At 36.8% G+C, this 26,722-nt stretch overlaps 1 protein-coding gene across 1 annotated transcript in view; it reads left to right on the forward strand.

Annotated features, from left to right (window-relative positions):
* Positions 1-26,722, forward strand: part of EPHA6 (EPH receptor A6) — an 861,061-nt gene that overhangs the window by 550,484 nt on the left and 283,855 nt on the right. Inside the window, exon 7 of the mRNA XM_027102862.1 lies at positions 2,160-2,325. Within this exon, the coding sequence (XP_026958663.1) occupies positions 2,160-2,325 (166 nt within the window). The remainder of the gene's footprint in view (positions 1-2,159; positions 2,326-26,722) is intronic.

Here is a 26,722-nt window from a genome sequence, read left to right on the forward strand (position 1 = left end):
ATTAATGATCTTGAAAGTTACTTCCATCTCTGAGAATCTCTATCTTTAGATATTTTATAATGAGAATAGTGGAGAATTAACTCAAGGGCCTGGTAGCCTAATTTGACCTATGAATTTAGAAGAGTTGTTCATACAAACATTTTTTTTTTCAGATACCGTACTAGAACACCATTATAAAGTTATTGAACAATAACACTATACAAAAACAGTATTGACTTTAATGTGTTCCCACTACCAGCATATTGTGGACAGTCTCTTAAAGGCACAAGTAAATTATTCTGAGGTGGTGGACAAGACAGCCCACTTAAAAGACCCTGAATGACGAGGGCATTCAGTCAGTTGTGGTTCCTGTTAGTGAGAAGAGGTAGTTTGGCAGTTAACCACAGGTGACTGGGAACCAAGCCTCCAGTCCTGCTGATTTCTGAGGTGTGCTGTCTTTCATACTGTGCTGTGTCTTTGATGCTCCCTCACAGGCAGACCGTTTTAAAATCTACCTCACAGGGGGCTTCCCTGGTGGCGCAGTGGTTGAGAGTCCGCCTGCCGATGCAGGGGACGCGGGTTCGTGCCCCGGTCCGGGAAGATCCCACATGCCGCGGAGTGGCTAGGCCCGTGAGCCATGGCCGCTGAGCCTGTGCGTCCGGAGCCTGTGCTCCAAAACGGGAGAGTCCACAACAGTGAGAGGCCCGCGTACTGCAAAAAAAAAAAAAAAAAAAAAGTAGCTATATAAAATCTACCTCACAGGGAGGGGGAAGAGTAAGCTGGGAAGAAGTAAGAGAGCGGCATGGACATATATACGCTACCAAATGTAAAATAGATAGCTAGTGGGAAGCAGCCGCATAGCACAGGGAGATCAGCTCGGTGCTTTGTGACCATCTAGAGGGGTGGGATAGGGAGGGTGGGCGGGAGACGCAAGAGGGAGGAGATATGGGGATATATGTATATGTACAGCTGATTCACTTTGTCATAAAGCAGAAACTAACACACCATTGTAAAGCAATTATACTCCAATAAAGATGTTAAAAAACAAATAAATAAAAAATAAAAACAGCAAACCGGACAAAGGCTTCATGGTGCGACACAAGCCCAGGGTCTTCTGGCTGCATTAAATGAGGGCAAGAAGTCAACACAGTTGAAACATATACTCCCAGAGGGTTCTTTGAAAATAAGAAATATGTACTGGTTTTTTTTTTTTTTGTATTTAAGAAAAAATTTATTGGAGTGTAGTTGATTTACAATGTGTGTTACTTTCAGGTGTTCAGCAAAGTGATTCAGTTATACATATATTCATTCTTTTCTAGGTTTTTTTCTCATAAAAGTTATCACAGAATATTGAGTAGAGTTTCCTGTGCTATATAGTAGGTCCTTGTTAGTTATCTATCATATATAGTAGTGCATGTATGTTAATCCCAAACTCCTGATTTATCCCTCTCCCCCGCCCCACCTTTTCCCTTTGGTAACCATAAATTTGTTTTTGATTAAAAAAAAAAATCTACCTCACAATCAGTATGTATCTCGTACATCTTTACAAAGTAAACTGTGGTATTTTGCAGAGGAGTCAACTCTCCCTCAAAGGAAAATTTTCATCATTTTATGTCTTAAGTTGCTTCAACTTCAGTGTTACTACTGGGGAATCACTGAGTTTCAGAACAATGCAGTTGATTCGGGATAAAAGATCGCAAACTTTAAAAAAACAATTAATTTATTTTTCCTTTCACCCACAGGTCTACCCACGGATAGCGCCGGCATTTTGGCACTACCTGCGGGTAGAAGTGAGTAGCGGGTACTTGAACTCTCCCACCCTTGCTCCTTGCTTGCTGCTGGCCCGGTCTGATCTGATGTGCCCATTTTATTCAAGATGCAGCTGCCATTCTGTGTAAACATGCTCTCCACGCCACCACCATTCCTTAGAGTCGGGTCAGAAATCCAAATCACCAAAAATACAAGATCATCATCTTTCTTAAAAAGTTTCCAAATCAAGACCATATCATATGCATTATAATTGGTGAAAAACGAAGCACTAAATTATGGAAAACCATGCTTGCACCAGTTCTTAATCAGTATTTTTGAGAGAGCAGAATTCCTCAGCTTGACTTTACAGTGTGTCAAGGTAAAGGAAAATAACCCTGCTTCACTCCCCTTCTCTTCTCTTCTGTCTCCAGGACCATGAGCAGCAGCTCTCCTATTCCTCCACGAGGTCCAAGGCCCCCAGTGCCATCATCACAGGTCTCAAGCCAGCCACCAAGTACATTTTTCATATCCGAGTGAGGACTGCAACAGGGTACAGTGGATACAGTCAGAAGTTTGAGTTTGAAACAGGAGATGAAAGTAAGTTTCACACAAAGATATAAAATAAGATGTTAATATAGTGTGGTTCCAGTGTGACCTGATAGTTGAAAATCTGATGTCCCAAATTTTGAATAGTCTCATCATGCAGGATTCTGTTCATGTAAATACTCATACAGTCGTTTCAGTTAATGCTTTGGTGCTATCGTTAAATATTTTCATCACTCAGGCCACAACACAGAGAGTCTCACTGGGTGGTGTTAGCCTAATTGTCCGCCAGTCTTGGCATCATAATGTGATACTAATGAATACTTGGAAGAGAGTAAAGCCATGAGCAAATGATTTTAGCAGTTAGTTCAAAATTATGCAGCTTTGGCTTGTTATATTAGATCAATAAAAACAGTGGTCAGGAGACAAACTCCCCTGAAATGCACATTATAAGTTTAAATATTAGATGCATGGGCTTGATTAGAAACTCAAATTAATTTCATAGCGTCAACATATTGAAAACTAAAATGGGAGAAGAGGGGAGTGAGGCATTCCAAAGTCATGTAACATAGCATTAAATGTCATGTTCATTCTAAACCCAGTTCTACCATTGAATTATTTTTTCAATTTTAGAAATCCATCACATTGCTATCTTTGTAAGGATGATATAGGTGGCTTTTGCTATGTACTTTGATGGAAAAATATCTAAATACCTAATTATAATAAAATTCTGGGGCTTCCCTGGTGGTGCAGTGGTTGAGAGTCCTCCTGCCGATGCAAGGGACACGGGTTCGTGCCCCGGTCCGGGAAGATCCCACATGCCGCTCGCTAAGCCTGCGTGTCCGGAGCCTGTGCTCCGCAATGGGAGAGGCCACAACGGTGAGAGGCCCGCATACCGCAAAAAAAAAAAAAAAAAAATTCTGTTCCCATCACTGTTAAAATACCTGTATTTGCATAAGAATTCAAGAATAGCAACTTTATTTTAAAAATTATTTATGAATAACAATAATAATGTCTAGCATTTATTGAGCCTATTCTCATAGGTGCAAAAAATGATGTGCAGTATTTTACATGTGTTGTCTCTTTTAAACGTTTCAACATCCAATGAGACCAGTATTATTTTCCTAATTTTACTTATGAGAAATCAGAAGCCTAGGGAAATTGAGCAACTTGTCAGATTCATGCAGCTGGTAAGAAAGCTAAGCTAAAATTTGAAACTAAGGGCTATCTTCTTCCAAGGCCAGTACTCTACCATCCTGCCAAGTCCTTCCATTGGAATTATAAAATGCTAATGGTAAGACCACTGATTAAGCCACAATTCGCCCAGTTTATCACTCCCTGAAAGTGAAGCTATGTGAGTTTCTAACTATATGACAGAAGGAGTGTTCTGTTGTTGTATTTAGGTTAATGAACAACATTGATCCATAAGAGCTTTCTCGTTACAACTATATCTAACTAAAAAGTGGAAAAGCACTGACATATTTAATTAAGAAGGAATACAGCTTAAGGAGGGAAAGTGAACAAAGGAATAAAAAGAATACTTATAACCTGGATGTTTAATACCTGTGATAGTCATTTGTAATCCCACTGAAGACTATTGACTTTTCAAGCTAGAGATGAAATTATTGGGAGTGTAGTTATCACAAAACTCCATAATCAAAAGCAATATAAAATATTCAAAAAATTTCCCTGCTATGTCCTATTGACTGCTTTCTTCCCTGCCCAAATGTCAAGACTTAATCTAGGTGCAAAGCCAAGGACACAGTTCAAGGAAAGTTTGGTCCAGGGAAGAGTCACATCATTGTCTTGTCCAGGGTATGTTTATTGTGTCTTATTTCACAGAAGAAGAAATTCACCTAACTTTTTAAAAGTATGACATTTTTGAGTATTATATCATCAAATCAGAAATGTACTCTCAAACTCATAGGTCTAAATCTAGATAATTCATTTATGTTTGTCTGGGACTTTTAGACAAAGCAATCTAGTCTAATAAGAAAACATAAGTTCTGATCTAAATATTGTATTTGGTTTTAACTCTAAATTTCAACTTATTGTACTTTCAGGACTAAAATTCTTTCAGATGTTATATAAAAGATAAGTACTTTGAAACTCCTTAGCAGAAAGGTCCCATACTTACAATGACCCAGTATAATATTGATTCATTCAATGAAAAATATATAGGACGGTTAATATGTGCCATACTCTGCGAGAGTCTCTGGGGATAAAAAAGTAATAAGACCTGCAACCTCTGCCTTTGCATAATTTATAGTCTAGATTTGTGGGAGGAAAATGAAAGTTTCAATTAAAAAATACAAGGTTGAATGACATGTACTACCAGACAGATATGCAAAGAGTGCTATGAGAGCATAGAGAAGCTGCCCTAATTCAGCATGAATAGATCATGAAGGTCTGGAGGATGAGACGCAGTGGCTCATTCTTTAAAGAAGGGTGATAAAGGAATAGCAAAAGCGCTGAGACCTGAAACAGCATGAAAAATTTAAAGAAGAGCCAACTATTTGGTGTGACTACAGTGAGGAGACATGAAAAATTAAATGGTGGGAGCTAAAAGCAGAGAATTATATACAGGGGCCAAGAACAAGACAAAGTTGCTCTTTGGGCCATGTTAAGCTTATTGCGCTTTATGAAGATATTGAAGATTCATGGGAGGATTTTAATTAGGGAGTAATATGACCAGTAACATGTGCAAGACTGTCTGCTGAGCAGTTTACACAAATTATCTTTTTAATTCTGCTAAGATTATAACTGTTTTTAGAAACTTAAGTAGCTTTACCAAAATCTGATAACCAATGAGTGGAGGTGCAGGATTAGAACCCTAGAAGCACCTGACAGCAGCAGCAGACAGCAAAAACCATATTCTGAATTACTGATTTATAAATGTCATGAAAGTGACTTTTATAATACTGTTGAAGAGACAACAGTGTTTGAGAAGAGTTTGAAAAATATGTTTGTGTAAACCTGGAGTTTGGGTGCATAGAGTGGCTCCCAAGTCAATTTACAGCCTGAGGAAAAATTATTTAAAGGATCATTTTTTATCTGGTTAACTTTAAATTGCATTTTCAAAGCATGCTGTTTATATCCAGGAGAGAATTTAAATGAATAATGTCATAGTAAGATATGCGTAGGTTTACTATAAATTCAGGAATATAATGATATGAATCCAAACTGACAGCATCAGTCTTTTTCTCTACATAACCTCTTAGCGCATCTTTAAATTTTTATAGCTTTTGTTTTTCAAGTACTGTCTGAATTATTGTAATGTCAACTTTCTTATTAAGGTCTCTCTTGTGTATTATTTAATTAACTGACTTTACAATGCATAGAGATGGGGTGTGAAGTGGGAAGGTGAAATTAGGTACTCTCTCATTTGATGGTCTAGTTCAAATTTTTTAAAACAAGCAAAACAAAGTAGTTTATAATGTCATTCCCTTTAGCTATACCTATTTTACTTTGTTCAACTTTTAGTTTGCTAACGACCAATGAGACGATAATATAAAATATGAAACAATTCTTTTTCAAAATTATAATGTTCTTAACTGATTACTTGTACTCTACAAACATAGTGGCTTCATTTATTTTTTAACATCTTTACTAGAGTATAATTGCTTTACAACGTTGTGTTACTTGCTGCTGTTTAACAAAGTGAATCTGCTATATATACGCATATATCCCCATATCCCCTCCCTCTTGCGCAGCCCTCCCACCCTCCCTATCCCACCCCTCTAGGTGGTCACAAAGCACTGAGCTGATCTCCCTGTGCTATGCAGCTGCTTCCCACTAGCTATCTGCCTTACGTTTGGTAGTGTATATATGTCAGTGCTACTCTCTCACTTCGTCCCAGCTTACCCTCCCCCGTCCCCGGTCCTCAAGTCCATTCTCTAGTAGGTCTGCATCTTTATTCCTGTCCTGCCCCTGGGTTCATCAGAACCATTTTTTTTTAGATTCCATGTATATGTGTTAGCACACAGTATTTGTTTTTCTCTTTCTGACTTACTTCGCTCTGTAAAATGAAGTAAGATGGACGCTAGGTCCATCCACCTCACTACAAATAACTCAATTTCGTTTCTTTTTATGGTTGAGTAATATTCCATTGTATATATGTGCCATATCTTCTTTATCCATTCGTCTGTCGATGGACATTTAGGTTGGTTCCATGTCCCGGCTATTGTAAATAGAGCTGCAGTGAACATTATGGTACATGATTCTTTTTGAATTATGGTTTTCTGAGGGTATATGCCCAGTAGTGGGATTACTGGGTCATATGGTAGTGCTATTTTTAGTTTTTTAAGGAACCTCCATACTGTTCTCCATAGTGGCTGTATCAGTTTACATTCTCACCAACAGTGCAAGAGGTTTCCCTTTTCCACAACCTCTCCAGCATATTGTTTGTAGATTTTTTGATGATGGCCATTCTGACCAGTGTGAGGTGATACCTCATTGTGGTTTTGATTTGCATTTCTCTAATGATTAGTGATGTTGAGCATCCTTTCATGTGTTTGTTGGCAGTCTGTATGTCTTCTTTGGAGAACTGTCTATTTAGTTCTTCCGCCCATTTTTGGATTGGGTTGTTTGTTTTGTTTTTTGATATTGAGCTGCATGAGCTGCTTGTATATTTTGGAGATGAATCCTTTGTTAGTTGCTTCATTTGCAAATATTTTCTCTCGTTCTGAGGAGCCATCACCATGACTCCTCTTGCTCTGTTTTTAGACCAGAGGTTGGATTTTTTTCCAGAGTCAGAATATGCTAGTGGAAACTGGCCAGCAAGTTTAAAGAGTACTAACTATGACTGTTAGCACTATAAAAAGAGCCTACTTAAACTATAGCTATTGGGATCGTCTTTTCCTAAGTCTATAGAACAGCCTCATTCCCTATGTTATATAGGAAGAGAGAGAGAGAACAAGGGAGAGAGAATTGACTGATAGATCTATAGATAAGTAGGTAGAAAGTCACTCATATATAGTCACAAAACACTTTCTTTTTGTGTTTCAATACGGACATTTCTTATGTCTGCTAATCTCTCTTAGGGCTAATAGTGTATAGCTAAATACTATGTTCACTAACAGCATTTATTGAACTGCTATTGTGTACAGGCCTTTTTATTAGGTACTGTAATTGATTCCCCCATCTTTTTGGAATAGAGTTAACAAAATTACAATAAACTACAGAATCAGTAGTAAGAAAGTAAGAATATATAAATATTCCATGTGGATCTTCTCGAAAGATAGGTGCACAATATATAGGTGTTAGAAGTTCTCAAATATAAGAATTTTCTCAAAATTAATATAAAATCCATATTATGCCCCAAAGTATCAAACACACCCCCACACACGCACACACACTGGCGTGCACGCACACATACACACTGTCAAGTACAGGCCTTTTTGGCTTATATGAATGAAACAACAGAAAATTTTATCTGCCTCATATTTGTTTTTATTTCTGAGCTTATTTTCTGGAGAAAATGTGCTTCTTTTCAACGAAGAAAAAGATGAGAATTAAAATTGAAAAGTTATCTACATAACCAATAATGTTATCCATATCCTTACAAATTGCTTGAAAAACCATATTTGATTCAATTTTAACAATCATCTGTTAAAATTACATGTACATTGTTCAAAATAAATAATTTAATGATAAAGCAGTCAAACATTTGTTTTTATTTAAAACACAACTAAGATTTATCTAATATTCAAATGTAATTTACAGAAACAAAAAATACTTTTATGGGTTCATTTTTTTAAACCAAAATAAAATATATCCTGCTAGATTGCAGTCAACTTAAACATTTTACTTATATACTGTACAACAGTTTGTGAAGCTATCAAAAGGTAGGAGAATCCATAGCTTAAAGTCGGAATTTTACATGTAATTTATCTCTTCCATTGCCTTAGTGGTTATCCAAATGATCCTGTAGAGTTAATACACAGCCAACATATAAGCAATGCATTCCTTTTCCCTGAAAAGATTAATTACACCTTAAATTTTAATAATATGTAAATTTAGGTTTTTACCTGTAAGCTACATGAAGCACTTCTGTAGCACCAAAGCCACATCTGTCAACATTTTAAAATATACCATTATTTACCAAAAGTAGTAATGATGGACTAGATTTATATCACTTAAATAACTACATAAAAGTCATTATGATTAATTAACCAAAGTATAAATTACTGAATCATGGCAACTGTTTCAAATTAGAATCTTATGCCACATCTTACACATTTATACAAAAAGTGTTATGTTGATACAAATGAATAAATTTAATCACTTAGTTATTTTAAAAACACCCATAAAATTTAGCTATTTTTAGTATGGTTTCATATTTAAGCAGTTTGATTAGTTTTAACAATTTATGTATGGAAATGATCCTGAAAATTAAGGTGTAAGATCGTGTCTTTACTTTCTTCTTCCTTAGTCTATTTTTCATGCCCTCATTTGACTAATTTTTCTATACTCAACTTTCTACACTTAAAAACTCCAAATCGTTGGGTATTTTCTACTGAATAAAATGTGAGTTTCTCAACAAATATTCAAGTCTTCCTCCAATCTAATCCAAATTGACATCGTTTCTGTTCTATTTTCCTCTAGTTAACATATACCCTGGGAAAATGTATAAATGCTCATGCATGAAATTTTCTGAATCTTCATCCTATCTAAGTTGTGTCTGTGACTTCCAGCTGGCATATTCAGAAACCTATCACATTACAAATAGTCAGTCCGGCTCACATGCTACACCTCCTGAAGTGTTTTTGATCAATCCAGTGAGAAGTAATCACTCTTTCCTCAGACTTTCTGTAATATTTTATTGTGTGAGGGCTTACTTCTTTACTAAGTTGCTAGCACTTTGAGGTCAAGAATTGTCACCTGTGTATCTTTGTGTCTCATAAAATGTCTTATACGTAGTTTCCAATACACATTTAATTAAATAAATGAAGAATGTGTAATTTCAAAATATGGAAGAATAGCATATTGCCTACCAGTCGAAAAAGAAAGAATCAAATATTTTATTTGCCACAGGTAAGCAACATTGCTTGCTATATTTTGGGTAACAAGCTGTAACTGATTTGAATCATGTAAAAACATGATATATGCAATTTTAATTACAAATTAATTGTTAATTCTAAAATTTGGGGGTATTTGAGGTAGAGTAAAATGACTTCTTTGTTGTTAAATAGATATCCCTCCTTACACATCTTTTAAAAAAAAATCTCTATATGTTTGATCCAGTCTATTGGTTGAAACCCAATCTGTACTGCTTTAATTACCAAGGATGAAATTAGCTACATCATTATTAACAGCAGCCAGAAATTTGAGGATGATTATTAATGATGAAGCAGAAAGAGGGCCAGCTGACCCTGGTGGAGTAATAAAAAAGTTAATTAATCAAGAAGGAGGCAGATTTCATATTTATGAGTCTACCCAGAGGAGGATGAATTCCAGTATATAAGACTTTAATTTGAAATAATCTTCAATCAATAGCACACTTTCAATGTTGGCAGCCATAGCTGTCTAAAAAGAAACATCAGTAGGCAAGAAAAATTTTCTAGCAGTTAGGTTGTCTGAATATAAATTGGCCTACCTTATGATACAATGAAGACCTCTTGTAAGATTTCTTGCTGAAGCTAGCTGGATGCTTATTCAGCATGTCATAAAGGAAATCCCTGCTTTGGTTAGGAGGTTGTGATAGAAGTTTAATGTAACTTCTAACATTGATATTTTATAAAAACAGATAATATTTAGTGAGTTCTAATTATGCTTCAAGCACTATTTAATTCTTTATGGCTACTAATATACTTACAACCTTTGAAGGGGGTGCTATTATCATGCCTATTTTATGGATTAGAAAACAAACACAAAGACGTTTATTAACTTACCAGGTCCTCACAGCTAGTAAGTGTTAAAATGAGGGTATTATGGCATTAGACTCTTTTCATGCTTGGAACCAGGACTGAGTTCCCTTTCTACCCATTCAGTGTTTTCACTTTTCTTATTCAGGTTGGTCATTACTTCTAATTTTCTACATGATTATTTCTTATTCTTACCTCCAATACTCCACTCTTCCTTAACTAATTATATTCCTCCTTAGAATAAAATGTGTTTGATTTTCAGAAAACTATAATTATTTACAAATCATCATGCATCAAGTTCAGAGGGTTATATGTGTTTTAATGTAGATTTATGGATTAATGCACACATGGTACACCTAGTATGCCATTCTAAAGGGGCAAAATAATGCAGTTAGTCTGATTACCTTAAATGTGCTGGGACTTGACGAAAAGTAACTATTTGCATAGAAAATGGAAGTCTCCTTTTAAGAAGCCTGCATTGACAAAAATATTTTGCTTCGGTTTTGCACGGATCCAAAAAAGATTTTAAATGATGGGGACCAGGCTTATGTACCATAGGACAGATTGAAGGCCTTAATATGAAAAATATTAAAGACTATAACTTTGCTAAATGGGCTGGAAAGAAAATCATTCACTGTTAACAGGTACTTAGAAGTTGTAAAATGTGTATATCAATGTGCAGTGTTACAATTTGAATCATATTTAAAAGGGAACTAACAAACAGCAATGGATCTATTTCTTAAAACAGAATATAGTTTTATTTTAAGCCAATAACCTGCAGCAACATACAGAAAAATATGATTTCTTTGGGATATAAGCCATCATCCCTTGACTAGAATTGTTTTTTGAGATCAGGAGCCATTTCTTATTCATTTTTTACTTCATGTATTGCTATGCAAGTGCCTGACAAATAGAAAAAAAACAAACAAAGATAAATAATATATGCTCTCTGTCTTCAAGAAGCTCACCACTAACCTCACTAGAGGCTCTTGTAACAGAGTTCCTTATTTGTGTCATTCCCAAAGTCTAATTTTAATTTGACTTGATTTGAGATGAGATGGATTGCTTCTATCAGCCATCATATAAATTGCCTGAATTTTTCTGTCAAGCTATTTGACTTTTCAACCTTGAATTCTTTAACAGAGCAAAAAACGTTCTTAAGACATTTTAAATTGCTCCAAATTTAGTGAAAAATATATTCTCTATGTAATACTTGAAGATTTAGAGCCATTCTTTAGACTACACAAATCAGCTGTATTGACTTCTATTGTAAAGTGGCTTTTTAATGTCATATTTTAGTTAGAAAAGCATAAAGGGCAAAGCAAAGATAAAACTAATCTCTTAATATAACCATATGGAACCTATCTGGAACTGCTCGTATGTTTCTTAATTATGGTTGACCTCTCACCCTCATCTGTTGCATGATCATTTACTATTCTCAGGACAGCGTTGGGAGTATTGTGATGTTCAGTCGTTGCTTCTAGAATGCGTTAGGGTAGTTCCAGCTAGCTGTAGGGTGATGCCCAGTGGCAATACATAGATGTGGTTCATACAGGCAGGGTAGAAACACATGATGCTGGGATGAAAGTGTCCTTTAGAAGCCATGGACTGCAAGGATGTCACAGCACAGGGCCTTGGTTCCTTTCATAGCTTTATTTCCTATTTCCCGATTGAATTCTATCCACCTGGTAGTCCATCGTTTCCAGAGCTGAAAAAATTTGAGAGTTGAATAAAAGAGTTGTCAAAACGTCCAAGTCAGGTGAAAAGTACTTTATGGAAAGTACATAAATACTAAATACTATCTGCCGATGTCAAAACATGAAGATATAACGTAGTTTGAATTGTACTTACCACGGTACCAGTACGCAGTAAAAATAATTTTAAATTATCTAACGTAACATCTTTTAAATGTGTATTAACCCAATGCAAGGCATCTATCTGCTTTTGCCTTTATCTCACTGTGAAGTCCCAATACTGAATGGACAGATGTTTATAAAATAAACCCAGCCAGCTCTACCAAGGCCTGTGTGAAGAATCAAGAAGCAGCTTAAGTATTTGCGTTACACTTTACTTTTTCAAGGGAAACAGTAGTTCAGTGAATTTAAATTGGGTAATAAGAATTCTTGGCAAAATAATAGTAGGAACCATTTAAAAGATTTAGCTGTGTGTGCACAAACCTGAGCAAGACATGCGTGAGCGCATTACCGACTATGCAACAGGCAGAGAAGCAGAGAGCGGCCACCATGCTGCCAGTTATAAAACAGCTGATTTACAACAAACTGAATCCATATTCTCTTAAGCTTTTGGAAAACAGAGCATCCTTTAAAAAATGCTCTTGCACTATAGGTATTTTTTTAATTAAATAGTTCTATTTGCTGTATACAAAACAGAAGAGCAGACTAAATGATTTTTTCAACAATCAGTTTCAGCATTTCTGTAAACAATAAACATTGCAGTATGACTTAATGAAGTTAGCATACATATGTATATTTATATATACATATATGTGTATACCTATACATTATACATATACTTATATTCATATATTATATATGAATATATAATATACATATATTATGCATTTTTACACACTTCCTATTCTCATTCTGAGATGAAGGAATGAAATTGGCAGTGTTTTCAATAGTGTTGCATAAGCTGTTATCCTTGGAAGTAAATGGGTTTATTTCTAAATCTGATACAAAGTTTGTTCCAAATTTGACATGATGAGAAAGAAAGTGAAGGGCACTTGAAAGGAAGCAGCAAGAGCTAAAGAAGGCAGAAGAATGTTCAGCTGTTCGATTTATTTCCTCACTCCTTCACTCAATCAAAAAATATTAATGAGAGCCAGATATAAAGGCAGGCACTGGGGACTCAAGGATGAAAAGAATAAACTTGTTCTTGACTTTCACAAAAGTTAGTTGAGAAGTTCAGATAATTACACAAGATTACAATACAGAGTTACATGCGATGCCTCGAGGGGCACAAGGAGAAAAATCCAAACAAACGTGTCAAGGAAAGCTTCCAAAAATAAATAACGTCTTGAAGGAGACTTTAAAGTTAAATAAAACCTGGCTGTGAAAATGATGGGGATGGAGGGTGGGATAAGAGGGTTGGGGAGTCTCTCGTGTGTGCAGGTAGGGATGAAAGAGTATGGAACTTTCTAATAACTGAAAGAATTTCAATATGCCTAGGACTGTGGTTCTCAAAATGTGAACCCTGCACCAGAAGCATCCAGCAACCCCTGAGAACATGTTAGAAATGCAGATTTTCAGACCCCACCTCAGACCTCCTGAATCAGAAACTCTGGGGTCTAGGGGTGGGACCCAGCATTCTGTTTTTACAAGAACTCCAAGTATTTCTGATGTACACTCTAATTAGAGAGCCAGCAGTTTCATCAGAGGGTACAAGGATAGGAGTAAGGAATGATGGGGGTGATAATCTTTGTACAGGAAATACAGGCTAAGGGGCTGGATTCATGGGCAGGGGCCATACCATGCCATCCCTTACCTTGCTACTGAAGCTAAAACCTTCCTGAGTTTTTATTTTTCTTCCAGTTATTTGTAGTTTTGGAGACAGGCAAGGCAGTCAGAGCAAGCTTTCCATAATGGACTTTCCTGGAACCATTGCTAACACATCTAATTATTTCCTCACCTTCATTTTATCCACACTAAAAATAAATCCTTCCAAATATCTTTTTCATTGTCACACCTATAGCTGTCATAACTTCCAAATTCCCCAGAGACTATTTTAGCCTTAAGAATTCACCTACAGAAGGCGCTGGAACGCTGGGAATTATCAATTTAAATTCTAACACATGCTTGCTCTCTGCCAGCGTGTAAGCCTGCATATTTCTCCTTGACAGTTCATATTTGGTCTCTGGACTTTCAAGACACAGTGAATTATGACCTGCTCACCAGAGCCTCTTGAGAAAACTGGAGCTGAGCCACCCCATGCCAAACCTTCAGCGAAAATTGGTCAGTCCTGGATATTGAAAAAGTCGTGGAAATTAAGTTGTCTGGGAAACTTCATGAATCTAGATATCATAGAGGTAAAGGTGATATGTTAGCAAAGCAAAGTTAGACGCCAAGACTAATGTGCCACACAAATGTGTCACTGACTCGTCCCAGGCTAGGTTACTTGGTTGTTTGTTCTAATTGGTAAAGGAAAATGATACATTCAGGTAGGCAACATAGGACTTGGTATCTTGGCTTTGAGGATTTCTCCACTCCAGACCAGTCTGGATCAGCATCTAAGCTCTGCTACTCCCTAGGTATTAGTACCTAAGGAGGGCAATTTAGTCTGTTTAAGCTTTAGATTTCTCATCATTTCTCATCATGTATTCATTTGTTTGTACACTGATTCATTCAGCAAATATCTGTGAGAACCCATTCTGTATTCTTTACTAAGTACTATTCTACATGCTAGGGATACAACAGAAACAGACCGAGATCCCTGCTGTTCCACAGCTTACATTCTAGAGAGGAGAGAGACAATAAACAGGCAATAAGTAAGATATTTAGAATGTCAGGTGATGCAGAGCTAAGATGTGTTGCCTCAATCTCCCCTTCAGGACCCAGGCATTTATCCCTTCAGTTCATGGGAACGCTGCTTGCTGAAGACTCACAGCTGAATTCCTTTCCCAACATTGCCTCTGTCCAAAAGAGGTTGAATGCCCCAGAGACATCTCCTCTCCCCAGGGGCAGTCAGAATTCAAGACTGATCAATGAGAGGCACAAAGATTAGTCCCATCACTTCAATTCAGGACAACTGTGAAGGGCCAAGTTGGCTCCAGAACTCCCTGAGGTCGGCTGAGGTGTTTGTAGCCACCACATCGCAGTTCAGCTACTCCATTTTCCCATTTCTGCTTCCCTCACTGCCCCATGTGTCCGTACTGAGGTCACTCTTCAGTAAACCTATAGCATGCAGAGCCCCACTGCAGAGTCTGCATCCCAGGAAACTCCATCTAAGACAGATGATGAGAAGTGCTCTGAAGGAAAGTAAAGCTGAGGGGACGTTAGGGAGTGCCTCCCTCCTCCTGTGGTCGTGAAATGTTAACTCTCACTATAATCCTAATTTGGGGGACTCCCCTGGTGGCTCAGTGGTTAAGAATCCGCCTGCCAGTGCAGGGGACACGGGTTCGATCCCTGGTCCGGGAAGATCCTACATGCTGCAGAGCAAATAAATCCCATGCGCCACAACTGCTGAGCCCGTGAGCCACCACTACTGAAGCCCGCGCGCCTAGAGCCTGCTCTCTGCAACAGGAGAAGCCACCGCAACGAGAAGCCCGCGCACCGCAACGAAGAGTAACCCCCGTTCGCCGCAACTAGAGAGAGCTTGTGCACAGCAACGAAGACCCAACGTAGCCAGAAATAAATAAAATTTATAATCCTTCATAGAGAAGGGCCTTGCCCTTGGTCTTGAAGAAGAGGAAAGATATAAAGAACAAGCATAAAGGAAAGCATAAAGAACAAGGAAATTTTTTATGATAGCAACTGATTCGAGCAATTCAATTTGGCAGATATTTCACAAATAGACAACTAAAGAAGCAGTAAAGAAGGATTTTGGTTAAACGCTTAAGCTTTTCCCCACACTCACTGCTGAGGGCCCAGGTTCAAACCCTGGTCAGGGAACTAAAGTTCCACAAGCCACGGGGCACGGCCAAAATTTTTTTTTAATTTTTTTAATTAATCAATTTTTTAAAAAAGAGCTCAAGCTTTGTATTGAACCCTGGACTTAGATCTTTATCACTTTCTATATATCAGACCTTGGGCAAGTCAGTTAACCTCCCTGTGCCTCAGTTTCTACATCTGGAAAATGGAGAAAATACCACCTACTTTCTAGTGTTGTTCTGAGTATGCAGTGACTCAGTGTGTGTACTTAGCAGACTATCCAGCACTCATGTGGTTAGAGCTCAGTAAGTATTGGTTATTAATACTGATTTTATTGGTATTAATTTTCAACTCTAACATTCCATTCTAGCAAATTCAAAACTGTATTTAAAAAACAAAACAAGGACTTCCCTGGTGGTCCAGTGGTTAAGACTCCACACTTCCACTGCAGGGGGAGCATGGGTTCGATTCCTGGTCAGGGAAGTTCCATGTGCCACACAGTGCAGCCAAAAAAAAAAAAAAAGAAAATTCATTCATTCAAAAAATGAAACAAAACATTATTCTTTATTATCTTCTTGCATGTAGACATTTTACAATGGCAATCAAGTCATTCTCTGATTTCTCCCTCTGACATTTATTTTTCATGCCCATTAGCTAACCCTTGAGACTAGTAGGCTAGTCTTAGTGTTAGCTTTTGTTTAATTTTTATAGGTGACATATAAGCATGAGTGAGATTCCCCAAGATGAGCTGACTTTCCAGGGGTTACGCACTGAAGAACTGGATTCAACCAAGGAAGCTCCACACTTGAACTTGTGAGATATCGGATCTTAGCCAGCATAGGAGGCAAGTCAGGGAGCCTCCATCAGTTCCATTCCAACAACATTATCTTGTGGACCCAGAACCACTGTCTCTCCTGTTCCAATGGTAATCAAATTATTTATGGGTTGGGCCACCTTTCTTTTAAATACTTAAATTACAAAAAGTCTTAACGCCAACAGACAGTATAGCATAATGGTTAGGTCAAACTCTAGAACTAGACTATCTGTATTTAAATCTGGTTCTGCCATTTCTCTCTGCATAACCATGGACAGGTTACTTAACCTCTCTGTGCCATAGTTTCTCCAATTATAAAGTGAAGCTAATAATACTACTGTCTCATATGATTGTTTTGAAGATGAAATAGGTTGATACATGTGAAATGTTTAGAACTGTGGATTACATACATAAGCACTTTAAAAGGGTTAGTTATTATAATAATTACTACCCTTCCTCTGAGGGGGACTCCTTCACTGAGTCCAATATGAATTTTTGAATGAGCCTGTGCTGTGAATCAGCTGCCACTCATCTCCAAAAAAAAAAAAAAAAAAAAAAAAATAGAAAGAAAAAAAAATTAAGAAGGAAGAAAAATAATGTAATTCTGGCAAGAAACCTCCCTTAGGTTACCCTATGTGGAATCCTCTTCAGTTTTCAAATAGAAATGACATGATTTATGTACCCATAGCCACCTACCCCAGTATAAATTTTTAAAATTAAATAAATAACTGAACAACTAATTTCCTTGCAAAAGAATAAGCAACCCACAGAAAATCACATTTATCTTTATATTGAAAACTATATTTTGACTCAGAATAGGTATTAGTTATGCTATTACTTCTATAAGTAATAAGCATAGAATATCCTATTTGAGGAAGGATTTTACTTTTTCAAATTATGGAATAGATGCAGGTTTGAGAATTTTTGAACTTTTATAAAATCACATTTTTACTTGCATAATGACTGGAAAGAGGGATACTCCATTCTTTTCCAAATAAACCTGTGTTGCCTGGCAGACAGAGCACCAAGTGGAAACATACCAAGGAGCCTTAGGGTTATCTAATTGCCCTTAGCACATTCTTTCTACTGTCATTTTCTGTACTGCAACTCAAAATGCCTTTTGAATCCTTCTACATTGTTGACAGCTAATTTCTGTCCATTAGAGACCCACTTCTCACTGTTTGTATTTATCTGTCTTAGGAGCTGCATCTTTTTATAGCTAGCTAGCTGTATTTTTGTCATTTTCCCCTCTCTCTTCTTGCTTAACTGCCCACTGTGCTGATAGATTTCAAATTGTATTAAACATAAACATGCAGTTAAGACACCCAGTTAACACTCATGGTGATTTTCTTTTAAGTTATGTACCTTTACAATTGCTATTTACTTGAATTCAGCAATAGTTTTTTGGATTATAAAAATATATCATTCATGATTAGACTCTACCCTACCCTTGAGATTATTAATAGAAGCAGGCAATATAAATTTAACAAGTTTTTATTTAAAAAACAAACTTCACGTGAAACTGTCTCTGTCACCATTTTCCCCAGTGTTCTTACTGCTTAAGATAAATACTTTAGTATTTACAGAAAATGAAAGCCACAAGTGAGTAAATAGGAAGTTGATAGGGTAATACTATCTTTGCATTGATCTGTGACATCCAGAGACCTCTAAGTCCTTAGAACTTGCATACATAAGGAGAGAAGGGGCATCTTACTTAGTCCATGACTGGGAAGATATTTGAGGGAGTCTCATATGCAACCTTAGCTTCAGACTTCCAATAGCTTATACTGTGGAAATTGGGGGATTAGGACAGGTGAAGAATGCCAAAACTCAGTATGTAAAACAAAAGCAATGAGAAGAATACTTTCTGTCAATCTTCAGAAGAGAAGCGGTGTAGAAAAACTCACTTGGGCTTCCCTGGTGGTGCAGTGGTTAAGAATCCGCCTGCCAACGCCGGGGACATGGGTTCGAGCCCTGGTCCGGGAAGATCCCACATGCTGCAGAACAGCTAAGCCTGTATGCCGCAACTACTGAAACCTGCGCGCCTGAAGTCCGTGCTCTGCAACAAGAGAAGCCACCGCAATGAGAAACCCGCGCACCACAACGAAGAGTAGCCCCCGCTTGCCGCAACTAGAGAAAGCCTGAGTGCAGCAACGAAGACCCAATGCAGCCAAAAATAAATGCATAAATAATAAATAAATAAATAAAAGAACTAAAAACATTTTTTAAAAAGACTTACATTTAAAAAAAAAACAGAGCTTCCCTGGTGGCGCAGTGGTTGAGAGTCCGCCTGCCGATGCAGGGGACACGCGTTCGTGCCCCGGTCCGGGAAGATCCCACATGCAGTGGAGCGGCTGGGCCCGTGAGCCATGGCCGCTGAGCCCGCGCGTCCAGAGCCCGTGCTCCGCAACGGGAGAGGCCACAACAGTGAGAGGCCCGCGTACCGGAAAAAATAAAATAAAATAAAAACTCACTTGAGTTTTTATATGAGCACCTCCATTGCCGGGGGGGGAAAAAGTACTTAACACATGAATCAGTCAATCTAGTAAGTATATGGAATTTAGAAATTCTTCTCATGTGTTTTAAAGGGGATAGAAGTGACCTCTGTTACACCTTTTGTTAATCATCTAGAATTACTCAATCAAGAATATTGTTTAACAGAACACACCCAAGCATATATATAACTAATCTAAATCATTAGTATCAATTATTAGAGTTAAGAGAGAATTATCGTTATAGTCACATTTCATGTTTTAGGGAGAAAACTGAATGCTTGCTGAATGCTTTTCCCACATATATGCTAACGTATCTAAATTGCCCTTAATTTTTATGGGGATGCTTTCTCAGAAAGCTTGATTAACTAAACAGAGGATTGTTGATTCTTTCACTTGCAATTCTCTTCTCCCTAAAAACATTCCAGGCAGTTTAAGACACATGTACAAAATGTTTCATAACTTAGAACTAGAAGTAGAAAATTAGATCCATAAAAACAAGAAGGAACAAAGTCTTGTTTTGATAATTATTACTAGAGATGCATGTGTGCACCATCTCTGCCTCTGAGATTTCTGGCAGCAGCCAGAGAATAGAGAAGTGATCACGCTCTTATAATATGAAGCACAAATGCTATAGGAAATATGTATGGAGGGCATTGAGGATAATGGCCTCAAGCAGAGCTTTTTCACCAAATGAAGAAGTTTGTTTCATGTGGTATTTTCTGACCACAACCTTTGACAGAAGACCTGATGGAGGTAAAGTGTCACTGATTGAAGGTGTTTTTTCCATGGTGGTATACCATGAGCTAAGTTAAGGAAACAGAGATACCAGAATATCCCAGAGAGCTCTACAGTGGAAACATGGGGAGTAAACCTAGGCTTCAAAAAGGACTGAAACAAGAAATCAGAAGACTCTTGAAATGAAAGCAGCCAGTCTTTTTCTTGTTCTACACAGCCACTCATCTCTGTTTCTCTCTCGAAAGACTATTTTTCCCTGAATCTGTGTTCATTTAGGAAAGGGTATCTATCTGCCCCATGACTTGCAAACTCACATTTCTGCTTCATTTCAATCATGGATCAAAATTGCTAAACACTGTGAATCCTAATCCCAAATTCCTGGAAGAGAGACTGTGAGTGGCCCAGTTTGAGTCAGATCTCCATCCCTAATCCAATTCCTGTCTGGGAGCCAGAGACAGAGAGAACAGTCTTCCAAAGCCCTACCCTGGGGTAGAGGCAGTTTTCAGAGACAGGGCTGAACAGATATCCTAAGAGATGCTTACTAAGAATTTTAAGGTTAGTCTTTAATGAGTGCTTAGAATGTGAATTCTCTATTTTTGTATTGAGGGATGGTGCAAGTGCTTTAAAAATAAGATGAAGAAGATGCAGAAATCTTTCTGCTATTAAAGCCAAGATGCCCAACCAATATTTTTGCTCATGCAAAAATAAAATCTCCCCACATTTGCACTGAAACGGGCTGCAGGCAAAGCAAAGATCGTCCTTTGGAAGCAGATTTGGATCTGCTCCCACAATTAAACGTACTCTCAGTCGAAAGCCTGGAGTTCCACACCACAGGATACTGTGGAAAAAAAAGATTATTCTGGCCTGGAAATTTTTCAAAGCAAGTGTTCCAAGTCATCAAAAAGAAGCCCAAGGAGGACTGCTCCCATGGAAAAAGTTATATATTCAGCTGCACAGTTCTGCAGCATGCTTTCCAGGATAAGCCATGGAAGAAGTATGTTGTACAAAATGGAATAGGTTGTCTAGTTTGTAGAGTTTTGATCAACTGCCTTTTGTCTGCCAAAGAAAATGATTTTAGTTTTGATAAAGTTGATGATTATACAATTCTTTCTGAAGCAGTAGAATGGCTGAATTGTTTGTATCCAGAAATCAATTCTAGTTGTTGAAAATGAAACCCATATCATCAACATATAGGAAGAGGTTTATCTTTCTTTCTACCAAGATGGCACATATGCAGTTTGTCTACAATCGGTACCAAATTGTGAAGATATTGGTTTAAAAGGTGAATAGATAAAACACAATGCCTGTTTATATTACATGAAATTGTGAATGGGTATGTCAGGAAAATTTTCCCCGTTAGTTCACCATTCTTTTAGAGTGGCGTTTACTCTCATTTTTTTGGAATCATAATACTAAGCCTCAGTTTTAAGTTAACTTGATCCTCTAGGCAATGAATTAAAAATTTAGTGGAAGATATATATGCAAAGCAAACAGCCTTATTTTCTTGAAAATAATAACATTAAATAGTAGAGTAATACTGTGCCCAAAACCCTCTTGCTTCTAATACAAAATATTTAACTTGGAGACCTCACTCATCGTTTAAGGGAAAGCAATTAACATAAATAATTGAGGGACTCTGAGAAAATTGAATCGAGCCATAGTTTTGTAGGACTATAGGTTGGCCCTTTTTAAAATAGGGTTGATTCTCCTTGAACCTTTCCAGAACCAATTATAGTGATTGGTTAAAGGTTGAGGTAAATAGTTTGGTGTTATTCAGAACAAGCTTCAAACAGTTTCAAACAATGATCCAAAAACTTGCCCTACAACTTATTTGCTTTCAGGGGATGATCAAATGAGTTCTGGCTTAAGGGGTAACAGGTCCCTGTTAGATGTCTGGGATCTAAATTACTTGGGACACTGTGCTTGGGTCCATAAAACAGAGAAATTACACTCCCACCCCAACATTGCTGGTTTCTGTGCTTTCACAAATACTTCTACTGAAGCCATATAAGGGACAACTGTAGCCTCAAATCTGCTTTATCATTAACTGAGAAAATTAAGTAAAGGTCTTCCACAGGAATTTGTTTAGCTCCAGATTTGGTAGTAATGAGTTTATAATTAGATGGGTTTAAATTGGGCAGATTCTTCCACAATCTGATTTTAACATGCTGTCACACTAAACTTGCCAGAAATGTCAGTTCATTTGTTTTTATTTTGGGTTTGTTTGTTTTTACATCCATGCAATTTTTATTAAATCAGTGCATGAGATCCACTAAATATACGCTAGACAGGACTGATTTCCCCCTGAATCTGTCTATTAAAGAAAAAAAAAAAAGGAATCTCTTCAGGCAGAGCATTTGATATTCTTTGTATAACAAAGGTCAGTAACCACCCCCCATCCCATTTCACCTTATCCTTCCTATCCTATCCATCTCATTGTGGGGACAAACATACTCAGGAGGCTGTGTTCAACATTAAACTTTTTTTAAAAAATAGTAAATGGAGATAGAAAACATCCAGCTCAAGCAACATAAACAATGAGAAATTATTAGTACTTAGTTTGGAAATATAAAGACCCACTTACCCTCCTGTCCCCTCATATTAGGATATGCATGTGGAAAAATACAACCAAATTCTTTCCCCTTTGGTTCATTATATTAAATAGGACTATCAGTTTCAAGTAACAAAACCCCAACTGGCTTAATAAAAAGTGGGACTTTATTGCTTTCTGTAACCAAAGTCAAGGAGTAGCATGAGATTCAGGCCAAATCCAGGCTCTCCAACTATGTTCTCAATACTCAATACTTTCTTGGTCTCAGTTCTGCTTTCTTCTCTGTTGGATTTATCTTCAGGCAAGTCCTTCCCATATATATACATGAGTTTATATCTCCAGTGAAAATGGCAATTCTGATGAAACTCACATCTCCATCAACTCTACCTCTGAACCTGAGTATGAATGGTAGCCTGAGAAAAACATAAGCGTGATGTCAATTTAAATTGTCATGATCCATCCCTTGCCTCTCTCTCTCCAACCTCCTATTCAGCCTCTTGATCTGTGTCTCAGACATCACAAAGTACACAGAAACAGCAACTCAAGATGATGAGCTATTTTGTGTCTCCATATATATGAGGTCATTTCTTCAAACTAGAATGTCCCAATATCTACTCATCACCTTGGTGACTTGCAAATTTATTCTAATCATTCTAGGTTTAGCTTAGGAATCACCTCCTTTATAAACCTTCCTTCACTTCTTCCCATCAAGGTTATTACTCTCCTACTCTTCCCTCATTACCTTCACATGTACCTCCATTTTAGCAACAATTTTATTATATTACAATTAAGGCTTACATCTGTAACCCCTTTGCTAAAGAGAAACTACTATGAAGACAGGAAAATATGCTTTAGTTTCCTTTGTCTCCCCAATCCTTATATCATAGTGTTTAGCACATTCTAAATGATTAATATTTTTGTTGGGGTTTTTTTTTGGAATTGTAAATAGTTTTATTTGTATAAACTAATACTTGATATATTTAATTAAAATTTAAAAATTAAAGTTGTTTCAGGTTTATTTAAATGTTTTGTTAAATAAAGTATATTTTATTTTTTTACTTTTTTTACATCTTTATTGGAGTATAATTGCTTTACAATGGTGTGTTAGTTTCTGCTTTATAACAAAGTGAATCAGTTATACATATACATGTGTTATACTCTTCCCTCTTGCATCTCCCTCCCTCCCACCCTCCCTATTCCATCCCTCCAGGCGGTCACAAAGCACTGAGCTGATCTCCCTGTGCTATGTGGCTGCTTCCCACTAGCTATCTACCTTACGTTTGGTAGTGTATATATGTCCATGCCTCTCTCTTGCTTTGTCACAGATTACCCTTCCCGCTCCCCATATCCTCAAGTCCATTCTCTAGTAGGTCTGTGTCTTTATTCCTGTCTTGCCCCTAGGTTCTTCATGACCTTTTTTTTTTTTCTTAGATTCCATGTATATGTGTTAGCATACGGTATTTGTCTTTCTCTTTCTGACTTACTTCACTCTGTATGACAGACTCTAGGTCTATCCACCTCATTACAAATAGCTCAATTCATTTCTTTTTATGGCTGAGTAATATTCCATTGTATATATGTGCCACATTTTGTTGTTTTTGAATGAATAATGTGTCAGTGAAGAGGATTTCCTCAAGAAAATCTGTACAACTTTTTCTAAGTAATCAATCTGTTTCTTATCAGGATTTTTTCTTTAAATATTTTTATGAAAAACAGATCCTAAATAAATCCTTTATTTTATAAGCCTATGAAATTTGTGATCTCTATACATTTAATTACAAACCTACTTAACCTCAAACCACACTAACCTTTATATTAAAAGCTATAACCTCAAGTGCATATATATGCCTACCAGTATGTAAATATCCACTATTATTATTAGGATACTTGTTGAATAGTGTTTGAAATTGAACATAATAGGTTCCAGATCAGTATTCCAGGGAATCTGTGAAATTTGTAAGGAAATTCTGTTGTACACTGGATCTTTAAAGAAAATGATGAAATATGTACTTTGGCAACATGAGTATTTCAACTGCAAAAAAAAATGTTATCAAAGATCTATCTCAACTGCCAGTAACTATATGAAATATAGATAATTACAAATTAAACTCATGACATTTAGAATGTTAACAGTAGTTCCAGGTGTTTAAATGCCTCAATCTCTTTTCTTTGTTCTTTGATATTTGTCACATGAAGCCTACCTGTAGCAAGGCATGTTGACCATTTATTAATGCAGACAAAAATCTCTTTAAAAAAAGAAAAAGACAAGTGTTTCATCTTGCTGCACTACCTGCCTCTGCTTCTGCCTCTCCATCAGGTTGTACCACATTCACATTTTCCAATTATCCCTGTGTCATTTGGCATTTTTATCTGACAAGTAAATTAAGGTCATCAAGAAGAGTGAATCTTGAAGTGTTCTGTGTCCCAATGTAGCCACAGTTTGAAGTACTGAATTGCATTGTTTCTGGAGAAATGACAGAGCAGTGGAGGAAAGCACGCATGTGAAATAATTTTCTGAAAAAGTGTAATCCCAGCTAAGGGTCTTTACTTCAACAGAAATGATTCATGAGGTTTGTTTCCATCCAGCTGAGAAGAGAATTCAGTAACTGGCTTCCTAGAGTGTATCAGAGTTTCTTGCTATTTTCTCTCTCTCTATCTATCTCACTATCTCTCTCTCCCTCTCTCTCATATACCAGTCTTAGGGATATTTTTCCTTTTGGTAGATGGCGCCAAATGTTGAGTGAATATAAAAGGAACATCTTAGTACAATCTCAGGCAATACCTCTTCCTCTGAATAGCTACTTCATTCAAACCCTAGGCTGGGATATTTGAATAAAGAAGTTTATTCACACTATTTTCTATTAATTTGTCTTTGAACATATTAAATGCCAAAATACAAAAGTGTAGGGGAATTTTTTGTGTCACTAGAACATTTTTAAGCATTAATATTACCAAACAAATCATACATGAAAACTTTTTATAGTCAGCGATATTTAATCCTTACATCTAGAATGTGTTCTTTATCTCTTCTTCATGAAAATATGCATTTATTAATCCCTATACTGTGTAAGGCACTGTGCTAATCCCATGTGATACAGAAAGGAGAATGATATTATTTCTGCCCTCAAGAAGCTTATGACATAGTTGAAATGGGCCAAAAAATGGAAATCTTCAGAAATTGAATCATTTTTGATAGTTGAAGTTTTCAGACAGAGGTTTGGTCTTTAAAGTATTATTTTTATAATTTTTAAATATTTTGAATATTTTTCTAATAATGCATCCACAAACTCCTGTCCTTTTATATAAAATATCTTGAACATATCTCAGCATTTTTTAATGGACCTTGAATGATCGTGTTAATGTATTGAGTTCTAACATAGTGAGTCCTTTGGTGCTCCTTGAATTTTATAGGGCTATTTGATCCTCAACTCCTGCCTCCAGAGTAGTATATATTTTGGAATTTTATGTCAGATTTTCAGTTTTCCCAGTTGTTCTTTCAGTCAGCCTAGCAGTGTGCACTTCCATTCAATTCCCTCTCTTCAGGTATCTGCTTTGTGAACTTGGAAATCAATAAACATGTCTGAAGTAAGAGTGTGAGCCACTGAAGCTGCTTTATGAGTAAACTCTGCGTTCATTAGTATGTGAACATCTGTCAGATGTTTCTTCAGAGGCTCTTTACGTCTGTCTTGTTTGCCACTGCTCCACCGCATTCCATATAATTGAACTTGCCATCTAGCTGAATTCAAATACATGTGATAAGATGAGTATCTGAACTAAGAAAATAGCTGTGGGGATAGGAGGGAATGGGAATGAATTAAGAAATACTTTAAAATATAGGAATGACAGGATTGATAATCTGCCTGCATTATGTGAGGGCTGAGTCCAAAGTTTCAGTCTTGGACATCTCTAAGAATGGTATACTTACTGCGATGGGAGGATTTTACTCTCTAGGCAATAGAAAAGTCTGAGGTTTTTTTGTTTTTTGTGTTTTTTTAAATTTTAAAATCATTTTATTTGCTGAGTATTTTTAAGTATTATTTTGAAGTATAATTATCTGGCCACATAATGTGGGTTGGATTAGGAAGAGACACTGTGGAAAGGCAGTCTAATAGAAAATTATAAAAGTAGCTTAATCACGTGAGGCTGAAGCCTTAGAGGCAGTACCAGTGGTAATAAAAACAAGATAACACAAGACATAATAATAATTTGACTTTGGACCTGGAGTTATAGGGAAAGGTAAAATCAAAGATGACCTCATGCTTCAAGTCCAGGTGGCCAAGAGAATAACACCATCTACAAAATCACAAGATTATCTTCATCTAGGAGAACTATTTGTTCAGTTTTCATTGCTATCTCACACTCTTATGTCTACATGACCATAC

This window comes from Aethalodelphis obliquidens, unplaced genomic scaffold (assembly GCF_003676395.1).
Source record: "Aethalodelphis obliquidens isolate GAN/ISIS:26980383/991018 unplaced genomic scaffold, ASM367639v1 scaffold1, whole genome shotgun sequence".
NCBI lineage: Eukaryota > Metazoa > Chordata > Mammalia > Artiodactyla > Delphinidae > Aethalodelphis > Aethalodelphis obliquidens.